Source organism: Brienomyrus brachyistius, chromosome 19, assembly GCF_023856365.1.
Source record: "Brienomyrus brachyistius isolate T26 chromosome 19, BBRACH_0.4, whole genome shotgun sequence".
Taxonomy (NCBI): domain Eukaryota; kingdom Metazoa; phylum Chordata; class Actinopteri; order Osteoglossiformes; family Mormyridae; genus Brienomyrus; species Brienomyrus brachyistius.
In genome coordinates this window covers 5,640,102-5,662,956 of record NC_064551.1, presented here as the reverse complement: position 1 = coordinate 5,662,956, position 22,855 = coordinate 5,640,102, and the positions used below count along the sequence as shown (strand labels likewise).

General features: G+C 44.5%; 1 protein-coding gene across 1 annotated transcript in view; it reads left to right on the top strand.

The window, feature by feature from the left end:
- Window positions 1-3,324: 3,324 nt before the first annotated feature.
- LOC125714692 (afadin-like) overlaps window positions 3,325-22,855 on the top strand; it is a 79,944-nt gene continuing 60,413 nt past the window's right edge. Inside the window, 1 exon segment of the mRNA XM_048985537.1 lies at window positions 3,325-3,704. Within this exon segment, the coding sequence (XP_048841494.1) occupies window positions 3,603-3,704 (102 nt within the window). The 5' untranslated portion in view covers window positions 3,325-3,602.

The following is a 22,855-nucleotide window of genomic DNA, read 5'->3' as shown; positions in this document are numbered from 1 at the left end:
TGATAACAGGACTTTCACGACAGATTTACAAGTGCAACTTATGCACTTTGGAATGTTTGATCATTTTTTGGCACTGAAACTTGGGCCTACAGTCAGAGGGTTTTAAAAGCTAGTGAACCGTGCAGAAAATTCATCTTAACTGGTTCTGAGCAACTGCGGCAACAGTGCATCAAAAATAAAAGTCGTAAACATCAGCATGTCGCCATCTTTCCAAAGATCCATGGACTTGAATTACCTTTTGGATTTTCCAGCAAACGGTAAAACACAAACACAATGATGCTTTTGAATGCTTTCACAGTTTTGCGAGTTTTTTTTTTATTGACTAAAGTCTTATTCTGTCTGTTTACTTAAAATTTCAGCTTAAATATAACTTCCTTGCCATAATAATACTACTACTTAATCCAATCATGTGTTGCACACCATGTCGCAATTACTCTATCATCTTAAATCCCCATGCATTGAATTCATTGTCTCTTTAAATGTTTTCTGTCCTTGAGCCAGGTTGTAGGGTCATTCAGTAACCTACTTGCATGAAATAGCGAAGTCCAAACCATTTTTATAAAGCGTCCACCACAGAAGACCTCTAAAGAAGCAACTCAGGAGAAGCAACACAGTGTGAATTGATTTATTTTGCAAATGAATATTGAATGTACGGATTAAAGGCGTTTGTTTTTTGTTCATGTTGTGTGCAAAGGATGCATCTGGCACAAAGGCAAACATTAATGGTATCTCATGTGTCAGACACATGACAGCCAAGTTATTTGTCCAATCCTTGCTCTGCCAATGCAAATATTTATGTCCAGACGTCTTTACTGGCAGGAAACAAATTAGTATAACCGATTTGACGAAAAAAGATGGGACAGAACCAGGCTTTTGTGTGAGGTCTCAAAGGATACTGATAGGGTATAAATATAGTTATATCATTCTCCTGATTAATCTACTTCCAGCTCCACGGACACTCCTTGATTTTGCCCTTCCGGATGTCTCTGAAGACCGAAGTCTTTCAGTGATCCACGATTGAGGAAGAAACTGCCCATCCTTCTCTTTGCAGCACGGTTCATTTAGCGCTGGCTCACAAGTCAGACAGTTTTCATGTTCCACAAACATCAAACCGCTGCCACTGAACCATTTTTAGGGAGGCCTAGAGGATTCCAGTAACCTTCAGTGGGACGTGAGTTGATTTGGTGGATGGATGTAATGTGTGAAATTCAGCACGTCTTTGTGAACCTCTCCCTTCTGGAGACGTCCTCCTTTGGATACTGTGTTTTTGCACAAATTAGCAGGACTTGCACTGCAGCCCTTTTCCAGGACATCTGTAATTTGAGGATACTTCAGGTTTTTTTTTCCAGGTGCACCTTATTCGTGGGAGAGTATATTGAAATATCCATCAGTTTTCTAACTGCTTATCTGGATCGGGCTCATAGAGAAGGTCTGGAACCTATCCTAGACAGCAAGGCTTGAGTAAACCTTGGATGGGACACCAATGCATCAAAGCACACAATTATACACTGTGAGCAATTTAAAGACACCAGTCAGCCTGACTGTCATTGCACTACTGGAGCAAACCAAGGTAAATATTACTTATTTAGCTTATGGTGCATTACTGAAAATTTGTGTGAATTGGAATGTCACACAATGTTTGCACCTTTTTATTTAACGAACATCTGTTAACTATTTCATTCCTTACATTGCACAATATAATTCATCAAAAAAATCAATGTTTTGAAAGATGCTTTAGAACCGATTTTAAAGTCTTGTAACTTTATATAAGTTTTATATACTTAAGTCTTTATATAAAAAAATGCTTATGGACTGTTTTGCAACATTCCTAAAAATCGCATGCTAACACATCATTTTCTTTCACATAATCCCCCCCCTCCCTCCCCAGGGCAGCCTAAATAAAATGTCACTCACAGAGGACAGGAAACATCTGCGATGTCCCATCTCACATATTCCAGGACTGGGTGTGGGTTGTGCACACTGCCAAACACTGCACTGGTAAATCCCATGAGGAAGGAAGCCACGTCGGGAAACACTGGGGGTGGAGGGGTGGGGTGGGGTCTGCGGCCTGGGTGCATACAGTGCAAAGCTCAGGAGGTAAGAAGGCCCATGGTCACCATGTCACTGTTTCATTGACGGTCTTTGAGTCCCCAACTCATTTTACTGTTTGAGCTTCATTTTGCTTTCTCTAATTCCTAAAGACTGTTCACAGGCCAGTTCCCCTTCAACATGCACTTTTGAAATTGTCCCGAAGCTCTTTTTATATGACAGCAGCAAACGTCAGCATGCTGGCAACATGATAAAGACTTCACATAACTGAAGTGGCATGAGATGGGTTCAAGGACAGGCTTGCATCAGATGACATACTGAACTCGCTTTGTACCTGCCCAGCCAATCATGGCTCCTTTGCTTCAGTGTGATGTTCTCAGTGTGAGTGCGCCAGTGCCGCTCGCTGCTGTGTGACTATAGGACTCTTCTGGATGTGACTGAGCTAACATAGCAGTTAAAGAGACAACCACAACTGGTTCATCAGTCCCAAGATGAAACCTGTAGCTGTGCCCTTATAAAGCTACTTAACCTTCAATCATTCTACTGTATAAAATGTAATAGTGAAGGCTGCTTTAAATAAAAGTGCCTATGAATAAATTGATCAAAAATTATTGTTCCACTTTTACTTGATTCAGTGCCTCTCATCCTGGGTCTGACTGATAGTGGAGTCATACTAGGTTTAGTTTGCTTGTTCCTGTAATGTTGCCCTCTGTAAAAAAAAAACTTTGAGTCAAGCAGGTTTACATTTAAATGATTTGGCTGTAAGAAGCAATAAAGTCAATGGCCCTTTAATATGAGAATTCTGACACAAATAGTCTATCCCCTTGGGATCTGTCAGGAGCAGAGGGAGTGGTTGTACTGGGGTCTATTCAGTGATGACAATGACAAGGCAGTGTGACATACAACACATGCATTCACCCTGCACTCACCTCAGAAGAGGGGTGGGTTTTAGCTTATGAATTCTGGGCAGCCTTCCCATAACCAGAAATCGTAAATATACATATAATGTGTGGGTACACATATTCACTTTAAAGAAAATTCAATTATTGTAGCAACTCCATTATGATACATTATATATACGGGATGCATATATTAATAAGAGTCTTATTTGGTTTATGAGGGTCATGTGTGTAGTAAAGATCCACCAAAAGTGTTTTTTAATGATCCGTGTTAGAATGGGACCTATTCATTAAACGCGCGGACCGGAGGGAAAGGCACGAATAGCGCTGTGCGTGTGCACGACAGCAGCTCGTGAAGATGGGCGTGAACGCGCCGAACCAGACGTAGCCGGCTCTTCCCTGGGAGAGAGAGGGAGGGAGAGAGAGATAAGAGAAACAGAGGGAACACGGAAACGGCAGGAGCGCTTAACAACGAGAACGACGTGTGTTGCTAGCCGACAGAGATACGGTTCGCTCAGACCCGCTTCCAAAACCCAGATTTTTGTGCGCATGGTTTTCTTTTATTGTATTTTGTCGCGGTCCTTGGACACGAGGTCTCCGTTGTGGACAAAGGGATTTCTTTCCCCTGTTAGGAGAACCCATTGAGGATTGAGAATGTCGGGGAGCAGGGAGGAGGAGCGGCGGAAGCTGGCCGACATCATTAACCACTGGAACGCCAACCGGCTCGACCTGTTCGAGATCAGCCAACCTACGGAGGTGAGCCCGGGGACCTCCCGGGACCTGCAGGCCGTGTGAGGCCGGCTCTCCCCGTCCACAGCCGCGGCTAGCGAAAGCAACGAGGCTGTGCCCGGCTCTCTGCCCGGCTGCGCCTTTAACCAAACTGAGCGACGTAATTTTGAACCGGGGTGACGAGCGCCTGGACGAGCCGTGTGGAGGGACGGCTGGCCGCCTGGTGTTTAGCGTGTGAAACTCGTTTAGCGATGACGGGTACTTATCCAGCACTGGCTCGGCAATTAGCTGTGCGATTCGCTGAACAAGTGCATCGGGTCGCTAAAAACGCTCTTATTTCTGGACCCCCCCTCCCTCCGAGATAAACGTACGCCCGGGTACAGCTATGCGATATAAAACAAGCCGTACCACACGTTTGTACGTGAATTTCCCGGTGTTGATTAATGATTAACCGCCCCGAAGTGCGGTTTATGCTGAAAACCAAGGGAATAGCCCCACGTACGACTACTGGTTAGTCGATTCGCAACTTGGCTTAGTGTCCGCCGGCGTCGTCCCTACACATGACGGCCAGGCGGGGGAAAGGCTCTTTTCTCGCTTTCCAGACCCCACATTAAGGCGAAATCCGAGACATTTAAAGGGTCGCGAGCCGGTGCTAACGGCTAACTGCGCGGGGCGTGATGGTTTCCCTGTGAGGTGGCTGACGTATCTACCTGTGAGACCGTGAGCGTGCCCCGGTACCGCCAGCCAGCGTTACCCGGTACACATGAATATTAATGTCGGCTTGTGATAAAATTAGCTAAAGCTGCTTTGCCTCCTACGTTATCGAGTACTTTAGTACTGGTTCGGCTGCTTTGATCTTTGATATATCCAAAACCACAAAAAACAGGTGAAAAATCTCAATCTAAACATATGGTGAGCGGCTCTGTTTTAGGTATGAAGTCACCTGCAGCCGAGTTACGGTTTTCATTTAATTTAATTTCATGAACAGGAAATTTTGTTTTAGGCGCGCATCCAGAATGGGGGGTGGCGGCGGCGGTGACCCTAGCAGACAGTAAATCGACCTCGACACTTGTGTATTTGTTATGTTTGTCACTTCCAGTTTGTCTGTGCAGAGCCAGCAGAAGTGTTTCCTACCCTATTTGAAAAGCAGCATTGCATTAAATCACGTCATTACGGATGCACTGATTTGTTGCACCGGCGCGTAGATAAGATGGCCAGCCTACAGTGACAAATTAACAGGGTTCGGTTTTGTAATTCAGATATTTAAAACGGAAAAACAGTGCGTCATATTAATTTTAATTCGTACCCCTTCAAAAGACGTTTCTAAAAGCAGTCCATGGAAATTCAGTGATGTACGTAAACCAGATCATACACCTGGGCGGTGAAGCGAACCTCGGCCTGTCTTTGTATTCTCTGTTAATTGTGGCGGCATCTAATTAGTTAGTATAACTGGGTGTTTTAAGCCTACGAACCCCGGTTTAATAGTAATGGCTGTTTATCCTATCATATAGACGATTATTATCTGTAATGGGCGCACTGGGTATTTAATCAAGCAAGTTGTTTTCAGAAATCCAAAGCAGTGCATTATATACGTGCAGTGTACAGTGTGCATCCCCTTAAAATTACTGATGCGAAAACGTAGGTTGGAGAAATGTACATAAATATTGAGTGAGATCGTAAGCCCTTTTAAAACCTGGCACTTCTGAGACCAATAAAATTAAAAGAGCACATTTAATCAGTGGGGGATGCTTAGGGTTAGGGCTGGGAGTTTGTGTTTTTGTGCAGTACTGGGTGGGGGAAGCTCTCTTTTGCGGGTATCTGAGCGGACGTCAGCACTCAGCTATTTGGAATTTAGGAGTTGCCTTGGCGCATTGGAGAGGTTTTAATAAAACCTAAAAACCATGTGGAATCTCTCCAGTCTCCGACCCAGGGCTTGAACTTTTGTGTAAGCCGACAGGGAAACAAATGAATTGATTAAAAGCGATTACTCATCCGGGATTAACTTGTTTTGGAGTTATGGGTCTGTTTCCTACAGGTTTTCTGTGGTTTTTAAGGGATTAAAAACCCAATTTCTATGGTAACACCTACTTGCTGGCTAAAGGATGTCAAGTGGCTCATGCTCATTGCTTTAATCAAACCCTCCTGATGCTTTAGATAGCTTTTGCTCGTTCATATAAATCCATCTTAAATAAATATTACAATTGCCGTACAACTCAACTGCTATATGTTTTTAAAAGTACTATATTTAAAGTATAATTGCAGGCCCCATAAGCAAATGTAGTGTTGTCTTTACACAGAATGGATGTATTTAATTTGCTCCAGGTTTACCATTAATACTATAAATAGGTGTTATGGCAATACTAATGTCTTTATAACCTTTGGTGACCGGTTTCAGAATAAACATTGCTAATATTTGTTAGAATCAGCCAATCACAGAGCTGGGAGCCCTCAGGTACAGGGAGGTGCTTCTTGTTTACATCTTGCTGTGTTTACGTTGTTAGTGCCTATAGTCAGATTTGTTTTGCACCACATAGTTTGGGATATAGAGGAAAATGTGCTTCTTGAGCTTAATTATCATATTGTCTTAATGTTTGAACCAGTAGGGGAGGTAAATATTTTTAGATTCACACAACTAATTGTAACTACTGACAATTAACCTGTTTTGACTGGAGTTTTGCCAAATACATGATACTTAAGAGTCTAAAACAACCCAAACAGCATTTTCCCATCCATTAGCGTATCAATTCTGATTAAGAAGGTGCTAGATCAGGGATAGAAGTATCACATTCGTCCCAAATGTAGTGTGCTGTCCTCGAAAGGGCTTGTTCTACACAGATCCCTTTTGCCTGTTTTTGGAAGTGTTCCTTCATGTTTGCAATGTAGTTGCCTTTCAAGTCCATAGAAAGTAGCTTGTTCCTGTCAAGTCAGTAGGAGTCCATGTGGTGCAAGGATTTTATGCCCAAATTTGACCCTCTGATTGGTTGGATTCATGCTTTGTTGAGCTTTGCTGTTTCTGTTTGATCGGGCAGCTTTACTGCTTATGCTTCAGTAAGTTAGAAAATGAGCAATGATAACTCGAAGCCCCATGTTGCTGTTCCACTATTTTCGTTTTCAGTCAAGGTTTGCAGTACATTTTAAATAGGAAGTGATGAATATCTCTCTATTGTTGACAGTTTTTTATTTTGAAGTTGGAAAGAGCAGTAATAATTTTCTCCATGCTTCAAGCAGTGACATAAAAGTTCACTGGCCTTCTCAACTTTCTCCTACCTGCCACTCAGCCAAAACGCTGACCATTTGAATTCTTCTTTCTGCTAATTGTGTGTTGTCCCTCACTAGAAAGTGTTGGTCTCTCAATCCATATGCTGTCATCAACCTTTGCAGGCTTTGTAGGGCAATCTCAAGAGTGTAGGTATAGCATATGCTTAAATGCTTTAAACACTGGTATGGCTCTTTTTTTTCCCCCAGTTGTCATACACCTGTGATCTTCTCTTTCTCTCCCAGCCTGACCGGTTTGCTGTATGGTGGGGAACAGCAGATTGGCTAATGCTGACCAAGGCTGTATAAGCCTAGAAGTGGAACATTGGTTGGTTAAGATGAAAGCATCTTATCCAGAGTGTTTTTGTTTGATACTTCCTAAGACAGGTTTGCATTTCACTTGGTGCTTGTTTTTCCTCGTAAGGTCAGTTTTGTTTTCATCCATTGCTTATTTGCAAAGGGCATCCAAAGCAGCCCAGCTTGCAGCAGTTTACTTAGTAGTGTGCACTTTGATTCAGTTGTGGTCCACCTCTACATCTACAGGTTGCCCCCCCCATCCCCTGAGTTTACCAGTGCCAAAGTGGATCTGAGCAGGGCTGCTGCCTGATGGTCACTGGTGCGTGTGCAAGCAATCTGTCGAGCAACAATGTTTGTCTTTCACATATCCTTAGAAGAACAATCCCCGGAGGGGAGGATGAGATGTGGCCTCATGAAGGCTGGCTGGATGGCTGGCTCTTCTGCTCCTCCCATTGAAGTTTTTATCCAAAGCAGTGTATGATATATGGCTTGCTTACCAAAGTCATACAAATGTGTACTTACTGAAGCAGCTGAAGCTTTGATAAGTGACACAATACCGGAGCCTTTCCTGGGATTTGAATTTTCTTTTAGCCGAAAGCCAGGTCCTTGACCGTTATGGATGCCCCTAACAATTATTTTTGTATTAACAATTTTTAAGTAGACTAATCTAATGATTAATCTGTTGAATAATCTAACATGTTTGATTATCAAAAAAAAATCTAACATATCAAAGAGTAAACATCAAACACTCACCATCAGAATGTCAACATTTTAGTGTCTAATGCATCACGCAAATTAAAAAGCTTTCCAAACAAATTAAAATTATATATTCCAGGTTAGGAATCAATGGGTGATAGCAAAAGTTAAATTTAGTTAAAATTTAACCAAAGTAGTGTTGTTCGTCATCTTTCTCTCTTCAAAATTTGTGATAACTCGATATGTGGACGCACACCACACTAACATTATTGTAATCGGTTACCTTGAATATATTGACGTGTTGTCCCTGTGCTATTAACCACTAAACCCCCTGTGGAAGCCACTCGGAGCATATTTATGAATTTTATGTGGACTTGGGAGATGTGTCCTGAGACATTAAACACAGATGTGGTTTGTCATGAGTTTTGAAGTACATTTTATTAAAAATCAGCTTTTTGCTTAGTCACATGCACATATTACCTCACTCAGCAGTTTTTCTTTTTTTCTGCTTCCCTGTGGAACTCATCTATACTTGGTTTCCTGTAGATGGGGATTAATATAGAGGTGGTACCCTTCCTTTAGAACCCTTTTGTCCTTAGCTTCCTGGGATAGACTCAAGATTCACTGACCGTTTACGGAATATGTGGTTGTGGAAGATGGATGGACGTATAAATACATGGCTCTTCTTGCTTTGATGGAGACGCTATTCCCAGATTGACTGTAAATATTTATTCTGTTCATTGACAGCTATGAAATGAAATCTGTTGTTCAAATACTTCCCCTGTAGAGTGAATAGGCTAATTACTGAAATTTCTAAGTCTGTTTCCTTTCAGATATTGGGAAGCAAAATCACCCAGTTGAAATAGTGTGCTTGTTAATCTGCTGTCCATTGTCAGTGATGCTTCTTGCTGTTCTGTTCTCTGATAGGCATAACAAACAGTTTGTATTGTGTTCTGTATTTAGACTAGTTATCAGTCACCTCTTCCTGTTTAAAAAGCTTCTGCTGCGTTGGCTATTTGCTAGTCCCATCCAATCAGCTTTTCTGAATGATTATAGCCTGCTTCGTGTGTGTCATTTTGGAGTCAGAAATGTGCGACTCACTGAAGGCTTTGCTACACCTGACTGATCATTTGAAGCTGACCCGCTTAAGCTCCCAGCTGAATGAAAGCCCGCTCCCCAAACCTTCAGAAACTGGGTGACGGCCACACTTGATTTTAGGAGCGGCGCATTGGCATAGTCTCTGACTGGTGAGACATGAGCTTTCACCAGAGATGCACAGGCCGGTGACCAGGTGTGTGATGCCCCTGCTACAGCGTTCTGGCCCGGCCCGGCGCCTTCTTGGGGGGGTACTTGGTGCTTGGTCTGGCCTGCTCAGTGCCCTTCTGCAACCCCCCCCCCCCCTGCACCGTACACATTCCTTGGGCCATTTGCTCAGAGTACTCCTGTAGCTGGTCCATCATGCAGAGTGCCAAGCAGCCAAATTTTGATTATTCTCGACTTTTTCTAATTTTGTGTCCTTAGGGGCTAGACTGAAATTAACTTGCTGAACTGCATCAACGTTTTGTTCTGCAGACACCTTACTTTGCTTTTCCTTCATCCTTTTTTGTGTGCAAACTGAGAATGTATTTAAAGCGGTGGCTCTGTTGCAGTTATAAGGCTGCTGTTTATAAATGCGATCCACCCACATTTTTGTCGTGTTGTGCTTCGCTGTGCATCATCATCAGACTCGCTGGGGCTGATCGTGAGTGGGGGTTCCCAGCCGAGCGCCGGCACTGTCTGAGTGTCCTGCTTCCTTTTCATTTCCTGTTACTCTTGTGTACACAGTCTTGTCACGGTTTCATTTTCATGGAACTGTTGGCTGGTCCCACAGTGCAAATCTCCTCTGTAGCTTCTGGTATCACTGGGGTTGCACGTTAAGACGGCACCAATGCTCTGCTGCTGCTCCTTTAACCCCCTCCTCTTTTTATTTCTCCCAGTTGTATCTGGTCCTGAAAGGTTAGCCCTCTGCACCTCTGGTTCTGGGTCGAGCTGTACGTATACATGGAGTATAGATTTCTTTGTGCTACTGTTTGATTAATAGTTCTAGTGAGTCCATTTCAATCCATTCCTTTGTGCGAGTTGATATGTACGAAACCAATATAGTTGCCATTGAGAGGATTATGTACCTGTGCTTAAAGCTGATTTCAAGGGTTTGATCAAGACCTTGCTTCAGTCTCATTGAGCCCCTTCCTCATAACAGCGTCTTGGGGCTTTGTCTTTGTATTGGGTATTATTGGGTGGATCCGGAACTGCAGACAACCACTTCTTTGTTGCTTTTGTGTGTGTGTGTGTGTGTGTGTGTGTGTGTGTGTGTGTGTGTGTGTGTGTGTGTGTGTGTGTGTGTGTGTGTGTGTGTGTGTGTGTGTGTGTGTGTGTGAGAGAGAGAGGAGGAGGTGGGGGGAGAATGGAATACAAGGATAAGAAGATGGATCTCATAACGAGGGAAGGGTGGCACTTGTCTCTGGACTTGGCATGTCTGGCCTCATTAATCTCTTGGGATGCACCAGCAGTTACGTCTGTCTGCCTTCCCTGCCCCCTCGGGCCATTATTGCTGTCTGTCAAAGCATTCTCAAGCCACTTGTGCACTTCCCAGTTCACATTAGGTGCGGGCCTGTCACACCACATGTGCCTCTGACCACTGTACACCACACATGCTCAGGTGGGACTGAGCGCCCTGATCGAGAGGCAGGCGCTTTGCCTTATCAGTTGCTCCCTGCTTCACTTAGCGTTTCCCTCATCCCACCTTTTCGCAGCTCGCTTATTTTTGTGTTTTTATCAGGCTTATTGCAGGCCTATCCACGTGTGGAAAAAGCACTTATCCTATTGCCTTTGGTTTGCTTACCGAGGGGAAATTCAACGCCCATCTGCCCTGGCTCCTGTCTATGTGGGGGCGGCAACGGGCCGCTCCAGTCCGCACGATTTCTTCACGTGTGCTGCCCAGCCAACTATTTGTGGTGTGTATCACATGTGGGAATGTGTGTCTCTCTGTTTGCTTGATGCTGCTTCGAGTGACACGGCAGGGGGCCTTCTCCTCAGACGGTGGGCATAGGCGCATGCAAAGCCGCCTCAGTACACCGAGGCTCTCTGGTCTCCGTACATGCCGGTTGCCTTAGCTATTTACTTGTGTCTGCTGGTTCCAATAGCAGTAGCCTTGTCGTGTAATTCTAACAACTTCCAGGAAATCAGGGTTTGTGTCCCTAATGATTTAATTTTAGGTAGAATAATGTAGTGTATTGAATTAAGAGACTTTAAGTCTGTTTTTTTTTGTATCTGAAGTATATTTGATCCAGTGCTGGTCAAGTTTAGTCTATGTGAGTCTTAATTTCTGCTGCTTTTGAAGTGCGTGTGTGCATCGCCTCAGCCAGTATTTAATAAACCATGCATCACCTATTTGCTCCCCTAAACATAAATGGAATTCCCTTGCATAATCTTGTGAAAATGAGTCAGGATGAGCTACCATCTTCTCCGTAGTGTGTGTGCTTGTCAGGTTCCTGGTGTGTTTTGTTCAGGCAAAGTTCAGCTTCATGGGTTTGTGTTCCGGCACCCTGCATATAGCTGCTCTCACAGCCTTCTGTCTAGTAAAGCTTTGTATCGCCATTACCCAGAGGTTTGTGGTCTCTCGCTTGCCTTTTGTTTGTTTCTTTTAGTTTCCTCCCTTTTGTGCCGTACCGTTTGTTTTCTTCTAGAGTGAGGTTTCCTTGTAGCTGTTTGCTCCTCCCTGTTTGTCATAAAGCTGTTTCTGCTTGTTTATGTAAGAGGGCAGGTCTACAGAATCCCCACCTGCTAAATGGGTGTTATGATTGAAATGTTGAGCAACCGGTGGCTTGGGTGCGCTGCATTTCAAGGGAATCTCACTTCTGCGAAACAAATGAACCGCTCAGTTAAAGATGCTCTAGTTTGTCTGAAGATGACCAGAAGTTCTGCCTTTTATTTTGAACTGAGAAGAGCTTAATTTGCAGCTGTAGGCATGAATTGACACGCACAATGGTCTGCATTTCAGCTTTTTTTTTGGGGGGAGGTGTTGTTGAGTCTGGGAAGATTAACAACCAAGGAAGGCCCTTTTGGCAGCCACTGGCACGTGTTTAGCTGGGTCTCTGCTAATCATGGAGGCCTAGCAGGGAAAACAGTGGAGCGCGAGTCCGCCTGCAGCTGACGCCACACCCCGCAGGAAAGGTCTGTGTCTCACGTGGAAGGGGGGGCAGGCAGGCGCCATCCTGGCCCAGGCCCTCGGATATAGCAGATAAGCAGGGCCATCCTTTAAGGTGGGGGTGGTCCCACTGTGTAACAGGCCTGGGTTTTTGGATGAGTAGTGGGACAGAATGTGGGAATGAGTGTGGCCCTCAGTGGAAATGGCCCCCATGGGGCCCAGCCCTGCTGCTCCAGTCATGGAGATGGTTCAGCTGTCCCTTGTGATAGATAAACATGTCAAATCTTGGCCTGACAGTGGTTTGCGGGATGTAGACTAAAGTGTGTGCCATGGAGATAATGCTGATTTCGACTGTTCTGTGGTTCAGAGTCAAGACTCTAATAAATGTTGTTTTGCAGTGCGTGTGGGACATCTGTGGAAACCAAGACCGGAAGTCTTAGTCTCTAAGAAAGTCCCTATCTTTTTTTTTTTTTTCTCGCTAACTTTTGGTTCTTACCTCCCCAGCCCACCTGATAAAGCATGTGATGGACCATGTAACTGCTAGCATTTTGCATCGCAACCTCCAAATACAAGCAGTAATAGGCAGACAATGTGTGTCTCAAAGATGGTCTCTGTTTCCAAGAAAAATTAATTCCCTAGATGTTTGTTGATCCTAATGTCGAGCCCTGCCCAGAAATGTAGATGAGATGGACCCTTGCAGTACAGATGTCTTTATTTTGCTTAGGGATAGGCAGAACATCCTGATCAGGGCTGACGCGTCAAAGCTGGAGACAGAGCATGGGGGCTGCTTGCAGCTGCGAGGGTGCAGCTCTATGGCTGCTCTCCGGTTGTGCGGCCACAAGACAGTTCTGGGCCGGAGCCATTGGCGTGAGGATGCGGTCAGGAGTCTGCTGCGGATCTGGAGTTTGGCGTTGACGGATGGGCTGGGCCGCACTGGATAGCTGTGCAGTGTCTGATTCTGGTGGGTGTTTCAGGTCCAGGTGCTGGCCTTCTGGGTTCAATGTATGCCTCGCTTGCAGAAATGAACTCCATATGGAGCTTGCTGTCACGCAGAGCTGGGCGTGATGAGTTCAACAAAAAATACTATGAGCCGTAACTTACGCCACCTAAAAACTCAATTCAGTGGGGAGCGCTTCAGCGGGAGCTGAGATTGTTTTAATTTTTCAGTGACAGAGGCAGGACTCGTTCAAATATTTGAAATGTTTCACAACTTTTTCTACTGTGCTGTGGTATGGCTGTAGCCTTGGTAACGCTAGGATTGAAGTGTCCCCCTCCATCTCAGAATACAGATAATTAGCTGCTCATCGGTAGGGAAACCTGAAGAAGGGTGGAGTCTTGGGTGTCAGGTGTGCCGTCTGGCTGAGCCACTGGCCTCCACCGTCAGCTCGTGTACAGGGCCTCCAGGGCCCCTGATCCAGTGATGCAGATGGCCCCCAGAATGGACCCTGCGGCCTCCATTGTGGTCCGTTTGGCCGCGGCTCTTTACTTTCCTTCTGGCCACTGGTGCCCTGATCTCTGAAGGCGACACTTTATTTATTTATTTTGTCTTACTGTCAATAATTGGATAATGTGCGTCAGCACGTTTCTTTTTTATTCCTGTGCACCAAAGTCATTCTGAGGCTGATTTAAGTGGATCGTATGCTGTTGCATAATTCATTGACATCTCCTGAGCACAGGCGGCGAGACCTTCAGAGGTGCACGACTAGGTCACCCGAAGCAGCCTGTAGATATTTCATTTTTCATGCCTTCTCCCTGTTTCTTAGTAATGAGATCTCTTCACTGGCCAACACAATGCCAGTCAGTTACATATACATAACAATTACCTGCTTTGAATCTGTATTAATGATGTAATACAATACAAAAGTGATTTCATGTTTTTGTCTGAGTTAAGCCCATTCACCTGTAAATAAAGTTTAACTACCTAGAATTTATTCCTCTTATGAATTATGAGTTTGTGTTAAGTGTGAATTTAGAAGTCGGTGTTTACAGTTTGGGGATTGTTGAAAGTTTACCACTGAAATTAGAGGCTGCATTTGCTTGTTTAGAAAGTACCTTTTGTATGCTCCGGCACTGGCACCCTGTACAGTTTGGTGAAAGGAGTGTTTGTGTAAGCTGCCTGTCACTGTTCTGGCTATTAGAGAAGTCTGAATGATGTCCCGTGAAAAACAATCAAAGACTTGTACTGAGGTTGGCATTCTAGCCTGATCCATTAATGGAGATGGATCCCCTTCTTGTTTTGCTGTACGCACTGGAATTTGTGGGATGAAAGGGGCCAAGAGCATTTTCTCCATAGCACGTGTGTGACAGGCGTTACTACACATGAGCTGCTTATCCCACAGTGCTCGTGTGTTCCTCTTTGGGTGCCTCTCACCTCTGCTTCACCTCCACGTCCCCAAAGAGCTGAGCTTTTATGCTGGCTTTTGTACAAGAATGTACAGTTTCTGACACTTAAAACCGGCTTTCATATGTAGCCTCCCCCAGCTAGGCAGGCTCTTAGATGCTTTTCAGGTTTTTCTGTTGACCCCAGACTGACATTACTGTCCTTTGACATTCGCTGGGGGTGAGAATTATCGACATTTTGGCTCTTGGCTTCCCGTTCGACTGTTTTCTTTTAAAGCTTCAGGACACTTTACGGTTTCTGTTGGCGTGACAGGTTGGCAGTGTTTGTCCTTTATCGACAGTCCGCACAGGTCCTCCCTGCCCCCATCACACTTTTGTAATTTGTAGGTGTGGCAAAAAATTGGGATTCCCATGGGGTCTCGGTTTCGGCACCTAGAAGTCGGCGGGCTGCTTTCCTGGAACTCAAGTTGGCTTGTCTCAGAAATGGCACTGTTCTTTTAGGCCTTATTGTGAAGCACCACATCCCCGATTTATATGCATGTATGGTTGTCGGTCTGATTTAAAATACACCCTTGCTCAAATACACAAGTGCGTCAGTGGGAAGGGGGCTTCCTAAAGTACTGCTTACAAAAAGCCTTATAAAAATCAAGTTTCACGCGAATCTGTTTACACATCTCCAGCTGAGTAAAGTGGCTTTAATTTCAAAAAGGTTCAGATAATGTTTAGATAGCAACTAGGTGGGAGGACAGGCCTTTACCGAACCACAGCACCTTTAAGTTTATTCTGTGCTGTGTTTCTTAGGAGTCACTGCTGTCACCAGAGAACTTAGAAAGGCTGTGGGGCTACAGTGTTAGTCTAGGAAACTTCTGTACAGATGTAGATGCATTTTGGGAAGGTAATTCCAGTTGTTGATTTGTCTTTTAATACTCGTGCTGGTGCCTTCTCAGGATTTACAGGGTGTGCATGATTGGGACCTTTACTCATTAAACCCAGTGGCCTTGCATGAACAACAGAGGGTCTGGTATGAATCATACCTCCTTGGGTCACGATAAATAGCCATGCCACAACGAGGCAGCCAGTGAAACAATGTCTCCAGTGTGGGCCCACAGAGCGGCCTTGATTTTTTTCCAAATTTATGAAGACCCGTCAGCGCTGTTTAAACGCCCGCCTGGGTGATTTGCAGGGCTATCGGTAGTCATGGTGATTGATTATATGGCCCGGCTCACCTGCCGCCTGCTCCGCAATGGATAAGCAAACTGCACCCGAGTCACCAGCATCCATCCGTCTGTGCCGTGAACTTGGTCATGGGAGGAAAAAAAAACTGTTTCCTCTGTGAAGGGGTGACTGGTTGTATCAGGTTTGGGTGGAAAATTTTTTAAAAATCTGGTGACACCTGAATGTTAGCATATTACTGCAATAATGATCATATCAATAAACAAGTCTTGCTGGGTGTGTAGAGGTGAATAGGAATGCAGGCCTGGCTGGGGTCCTTTGAAGGTGTTTACTTTGAAAGGAGAGTCTTTGCCCCTGACCTCTGTTCTTTCTTCGCTTTGACCTTGTTCCATATTCCCTTTTTTATTATTATTAGGTACCTTTCAGAATGCAGTTTGGGCCATTAGAATGTGGGCCAGGATGGTGATCATTTCTCGCGACTCATGTCAAAGAGCATGAGAGAAGCTGTGATCTGGCAAAACTGTGCCTTTTTGGGTTAAATGACTGGCCTCTTTCCTTGGGGATGGTGGTATTCCGGTTGTGGCTTAAGAGTCACTGGGGTGTTGCTTGTCCAGGTCCAACTCATCTGAGGAGTCTAGACAGTTCGTAATGCTCGGGGTTGAGTGAGGCTTGTTGTGGTGGCTGAGGGTCTCTTACTGTGGTTTGTTTCAGGTCTCTAGGGTGAATTCCAGTAGCTCTGTTTGATTACCGGATTGTAGTCCAGTCTAATAAACACGGGCATTTGATCTTTATTTCTTGTTAATTTTATTGGCACATTTGTGTTTTCAGGCATGCCTTTTCTTCCTGGTCGTCAATATGTATGTGCTGCAGTGTGTTGGGATACATGCTGGAGTCACCAGGGCTGGGCCTGGCCTATCCTGGGCACTTTGCAAATCATTGTGTCTCAATTACAGTAGCCTGGTCAATACGACACTCTGAGAAATCAAGCCGACAGGTAGCTCTGCTGATTTGTCTTAATGGCGTTTGCACATGCACCACATACAGTGTGTGTCTTCTTGTGACCTGAGCATTGATGGACCGTTTAGAGGTCCGGATTTTGCATCTCACCCACTGTCTGCAGCAGTGACACTCTGCCTCACTCTTGGACCTTTGGATGACCATGGCACAGCAGCCTAATCTGACAGATAAGGAACTGTTCTATCGGTTATCTCTCTCCCTCGGGCCTCTTGTGATTTAGCCGTTCCTGACCTCTGCTGATGACAGCCAGAGCTCCCGTTGGGCGGCTTGCCGTTCTTGGGGACCTTAGCTTTATTAGATTGCTTCATCCAAATTGGTTTTAATAGCCCTGAACAATTCAATCAGCTTCATGTTAGTTCCGCCTAATGAAAGGCACTTGGTTCTCCATTTACCACACACTAACGCTCACCAGCTTCCCTGTCACCATTGTTCTTGGGGCAGCTTGTCTCTTCCCTCTGATCCGGCCACCTGGACACAGCTGATGTATCACTTAAGCTGAGGAGACCGGTCTGGACATTGTCATTGTATCCTGTGAGTACAGGAAGTGACATGCTTGTGTGCTGACTCTTTTATAATTTGCATGACTGCTATTGAAGTATTTATTCATTATTAATTTTGGTTCTCTGAAAATGTGGTGATTTTGGTTGTATGTGTTTTTAATTTTGTCAATTAGAAGCTTCTTAGTTTGGAGGCCTTTTTTCCGTCAGACTGAACAAGACTGGTACCGAGTTACATGACTGGTTTGCACTGCCACTCACTCATTGGGCACTTGGGCTAATGAACATGCCCTTCCTAACTTTGAGCTATTCAATTAAAAAACATGATTTGTATGTTTTAATTAAATTTTTACTAAGAGCAGCTACCCTGGGTGGGGGTGGGGCTCCCACAGCTGTCATATCTTAAAGCTCTCCTGGTTCGGTAAAGGCCTGTCCTCCCACCTAGGGCTATCTGAACATTATCTGAACCTTTTTGAAATTAAAGCCACTTTACTCAGCTGGAGATGTGTAAACAGATTTATGTGAAACTTGATTTTTATAAGGCTTTTCGTAAGCAGTACTTTAGGAAGCCCCCTTCCCACTGACGCACTTGTGTATTTGAGCAAGGGTGTATTTTAATCAGACCGACAACCATACATGCATATAATCAGGGATGTGGTGCTTCACAGTAAGGCCTAAAATGACAGTCTGAAAGGATCTGGCTGATGTTTCTCTTTTTAAGTGTTGGAGTAATTAAGGCTCCACTGAACACTAATTGCTGACTCAAGATCACTGAGCCTGCGATGTGGGACGATTTAATTATTTATTTTTATCTGAACAATGGAATTGCAGGATTCTTACATTGGTGGCTGAGGAGGTGCATGCGCGTCTCCCCACCCAGCACCTCAGGTTCCATGGGACAGTGCGGCAGTTAACTGCCGCTCAGGAGAAAAACTAAAGGTTCCTCCCTTGCGGCTTGTTGTATAAGAAGCTGATAGCCCGTGGTACTCTGAGTGCAAATTGCAGAGCACGCTTCAGAAAGTGTACCCAGAGGGCTTTCTGTCCCACACGGAGAGAGACACTCTGAGAGGGTACTTTGGCTGGTCTGGACTTCGATGTCCACCACGTATGTAAATAACATGGATGTGACCCTGATGATGTGAGTGCACAGGCGTGTTCCTCAGTCATTTTGGGACTAGGTAGTTATTGCCTTACTGTAGTTTAAGCCAATGTGTTTATTCTGTTTTTTTCCTGCTTAATTTTAATTTCCACCCCCCGACACTAATTACCCTACAGCTGTAGCTTGGTATGATTGATTGACCTTGCCTCACCTGAACTTTTAGGAAATGATGTCATCCTGCTAATGTTCAGACTGCAGTTGGTACAGTGATAGCCGTTTTAGTTTTGATTCGGTTGCTGGAGAGGAGGGCCTTGCAGTCATTATTTCTTTTATCCCTTCAGACGATGGCTTACTCATAGGGAAGTTTCTGCTGTCTTTGTGTTACTCTGTTTCGGGGTGGCGTCAGCACCGAGGAAGGAAATGGGCGGGGCGTGGATGCTGATCTTCCCAGCAGCGTGACCTGCATGGGGAGTGGCCATGGCCTGCTAACAGCTGTATGATTGGTGGATATTGAGGCTTGCATAGTGCTTTTATTTATTTACAGGAAAACGTGACATTTGTTTCCAACACCTCCTACTTAAATTATGTTTTCAGTGTTTTCATGCTTTGCAGCTTGAGTCCAGGCTGCAAATCGTTCACATAAAACAAACAAACAATTTTGGTGTTTATGGTGTACGTTATTGGTTACTGGTGGGGAATTACTTCCAATTAGAGATTGGGATCAGTATCAGCACCAATCCAGACCTATTTGACGGATCAGGTATCAGCCATATGTGATCCGTCCAATACGTGGCAGTTTAAAGAGTTTCTATCACATGTTAAATCTATTTGTACAATCAATCACATTTTATGCTTTTTAACGGCAACTAGTAGCACAGTGATTTGCAATCTTTGTAAAAACAAAGTTGTGAGAGGTGGGAGTAGCGTTTAGTGGAAAATCCCACTAAAAGTGTATCCAATTGTGCAAGACAACATGAGTAATATAAATAAAGCAATGATGGTTTGAGAGTCGCTAGCTTGTTTTTATATATATGACCGTCCACTAAACACTACTCCCAGCATCATTGCTTTATTCATATTGTGTGTGTGTGTGTGTGTGTGTGTGTGTGTGTGTGTGTGTGTGTGTGTGTAAAATTTAAAATAAAGTAAAAGAGCTCAAGTGTAGGTATCGGTAGTTGTGTATTGGAATTAGATCGAAACTGAAAAAATGTGGATTGGCCCATCCCTACTTTCTGTAAACAATTATGCTTTTACTTTGGCCTTAAATTCTCTTTATTGTTATATACATGCATCCCCCTCAGTAATGAGAATTGAGCTGGAGAGCCACCAGGATCCTGTGAAATGGCAGGATTCACTTCTCACTGTGAGGAATATGCAGCAGTCTGCAGTGACAGGTTTTGTCCTTTTTCTTTTGGAGTGTGTCCTGTCAGGGTGACATGCTTATTTTTCGCCAGCTGTACATTCCTCATGTGGTCCCAAAACCCATGCGGCTCACAATAATGAATTATCCTTTTTTCAGTGTTTGACAGTAAAGCAATGTGTGTTGCCCCCTCTTATTAAAGATCATGGTAAACATGAGTGTGGTGTAGTGAGCTGGGGAAGCTGAATAGGCAATGTGCTGAGTGAGAGCATGCTGGCTTTCATGTGCGCTGTTCTGACACACTCGGCTGATTATGCTGTGCTATCAGACATTGTTTTTAAAACAGGGAACTGCTTTGTTAAATGGATCAGAGCAAACCACCTTCAAGCCATGATACCAGGCATTTTGGGCTTCATACAGTTGGCTATGCCATTTATAGCCATGCTTGTGTACTGTGTCATTGGGCTGTCCTTGGTCTGTTGGCTGTCTTATCGCACTCGGTCCGGGAAGTTTATCTGCAAGCAGAATGCCAGCACCTTCTCCCCATGGTCTCCTGGATAGTGGGAGATGAACCTTAAACTCTTTGGTTTCACCAGTGTGTGACAGTGGTACCAGCTCTCCCAGTGATTGACTTGAGTTGCAGGTTGGGAAGGCTGGGACTTGGTCAGGCATCGAAAGGTCATGGAGCTTTGCCACGAAGCAGGCAGGGTTTCGGTGCATGCTGTGAGGCATGGTGAGTCAGTGCTTTCAGTATCTGCTTCTTCGTCAGAGGTGAAAGTGTAGGACAAACATTCTGCCTAGTTTTGTTGTGCTGTCACTATAATCACACTCTCAGTGGGATGCGCCGTCGAGTCGTCCGTTCTTTGTCACACATCTAATCTGTCCCACGCACAAGCAGAGTCTGTGCCACTGCGTAAGGCAGCTCAGCGTTTAGCATTTTGCATGAAGACTGGCCGTGCCGTATTTCTGCCTCAAACCGGCCCTGCCAGTCAGCGTACACCTTTGTGCTGGAGACCAGGATGACTGCTGTGATCGTAGGCCAAGCCTGTGAACCAATCCTGCCTGCATTCAATAACAACCTTTCTCTTTCGTTTGTGGTGTCATATCCCACATAGCTTCATGTCAGTGTTATAGAGCTAACCTGGAAGCCCACAAAATGTGAATGCGGTGTGATGTGGTACACACTGTGGTAATCGCTCTGAAGAGACCCCCCTGCAGCCCTCAATATGTTGCTCAGGAGCTGTTAGCACTGAGATGATCTTGCATCAGAGGCTGGTTCTCGGCAGTAGGAAATGTAATTAACTGCTGTTTTTAATTCCGCCTTGGGTTTGTCTGCTTTGCTCCATCAGTGGCATCCCTTCAGTGAGCTCCGTACGGTTTGGAAATGTTCCTTACCAGGTTGATGGTAGTTGCTGCGATGGCAGGTGGTGACCAGCAGGTGTAACATGTCTGTCAAGGTGCAGAAACTGGTGATCAATGATGCTGTAATTCTTACCATGGATTAAATTTTACAAAACGTACAGTAAAAGGTTATATAAATGGGGCAGTCATGCAGTGGAAGTTGTTTAAAAGTGTGATTGTGTGTATGGGGAAGTTCTTCAGACCGTGCTTGTACCAGGAGGTGGAATTGCTGTGGTTGGGTGTTAAGGGTTGGTTGAGTGCAGGTCCTCTAATTAAATGCATTTGGTCTGTGGGGATGTTGGCTCCAAGAGGGAAAATTTAACAGCACCGTGAACTCCTGAAGATCACACTCGGAGTGCTTTGATGTCAGCTTTCTCCAAAGCATGTAGCTATTTTGTACTTAAATTCTTCCTAAAGATTTTAATTTAATTTTAATTTCTGTTACTTTGCCCGCAAGGAGAAATGCTGAGAGATTGAAGAGTATAAGTCATGGTCTTGCTTGGGTGCTTCATTGTTTTTTAATGACAAACGTCTTTAACCGAGGAGGCTGGTTAATGCATCGAGAAACCTGAATGTGAGGCAAGCAGGTTGTTTTAGTAAGCGGTTAAAATACATCTTGAGTTTTGGCTCCTTGTTCTGGACTCATCCAGAATCCCCAGGTGGATTCGCCTCTGCATGGGGTGCAGATCTGGTTGTGCAGTATGAGAACCCTTTGCAACTTTTTTTTTTTTTTTTTTGACAGTTGCACCTGTTCCTGCCTGTAACAGAGGCATAAAGAAACACCATCCTGATTGATCTAGGTCCTCTTCTCCGTCTTGAGGCTGAATTCTGTCTCTGCTTATGCTCCAACACTCCTCCTTGTATGTTTCACTGGAGACCTGCAAATTTATTTATTTTTTTTTTTAACCATTGGTCAGAATTAAGACCAGCATGGTTGGGGGAGGGGAATAACATTTTAAAGTGAGTTCTAGGTCAAGAGGGATTTTGGTCGCTTACACACACACACAGTTGAAGTTGCCTAGTTGTTGTTTAAAGCAGACATTAGAGGGAATAGAAAGGTGTCCTGTCCTCTGTGCAGTGTAACTTCAGCTTTTCATACTGGTGATCTGGTACTCTTGGCACTGTTTAGACGTTTTGAATTGGGCATGGGGGGGAGTGTGATTCATGTATTGATATACAGTTTAAAGACATGCACTTGCAATATCTAGACTGCATCTTCAGCCTGTACCTAAACAGGGTCTGCATTAGCAAATTAAGATGTTAGACACCTGTCTTCTCATTTCTTCCTTCCTGGTGTCTGGTAACTTGCAGTTGGCCCAGCATGACTTGCTCCCTGTAAAAGAGATCATCTTGTCTGTTGAAAGGTCCGCTAGCCCACATTCCCGCAGCTCTCCCATCTTGTCCTGATATGAGGCAGGGAGTGGCCCACCCCTCAGCCGACTTTGAGAAGATACAGGCTTGTCACATCAAAGCCTGGTATCTGTTGGGGATGGACTTTTTCTGACCCACTTGTTCTACTTGCATCCTCGTATGTTTGAATGGTCACCTAGCAGCCGTTCACCAAAACCTTGTAACCTGAACCTCTCAGAAGAGCCGAGTGCCACCTTGCAATCCTACATGTTTGACAGTCTTCAACATTACATTTCAAATAAGTGTTGATCTGCTGTGGTGGCAGGGGCTAATCCTAATGACAGTATCTCAGTAGAAAAGATTCATCAGCTGTTTAAATAAAAAAAAAAACCCAATGAGACTGTACTGATGGATATCTCAGCTTGAAAGTAAACGATTTGTCATTTCACACTTCAGGATCAATTTGCTGCGTGTTGAGTGGTATTAAGTGATAATGTTTCATGTTTT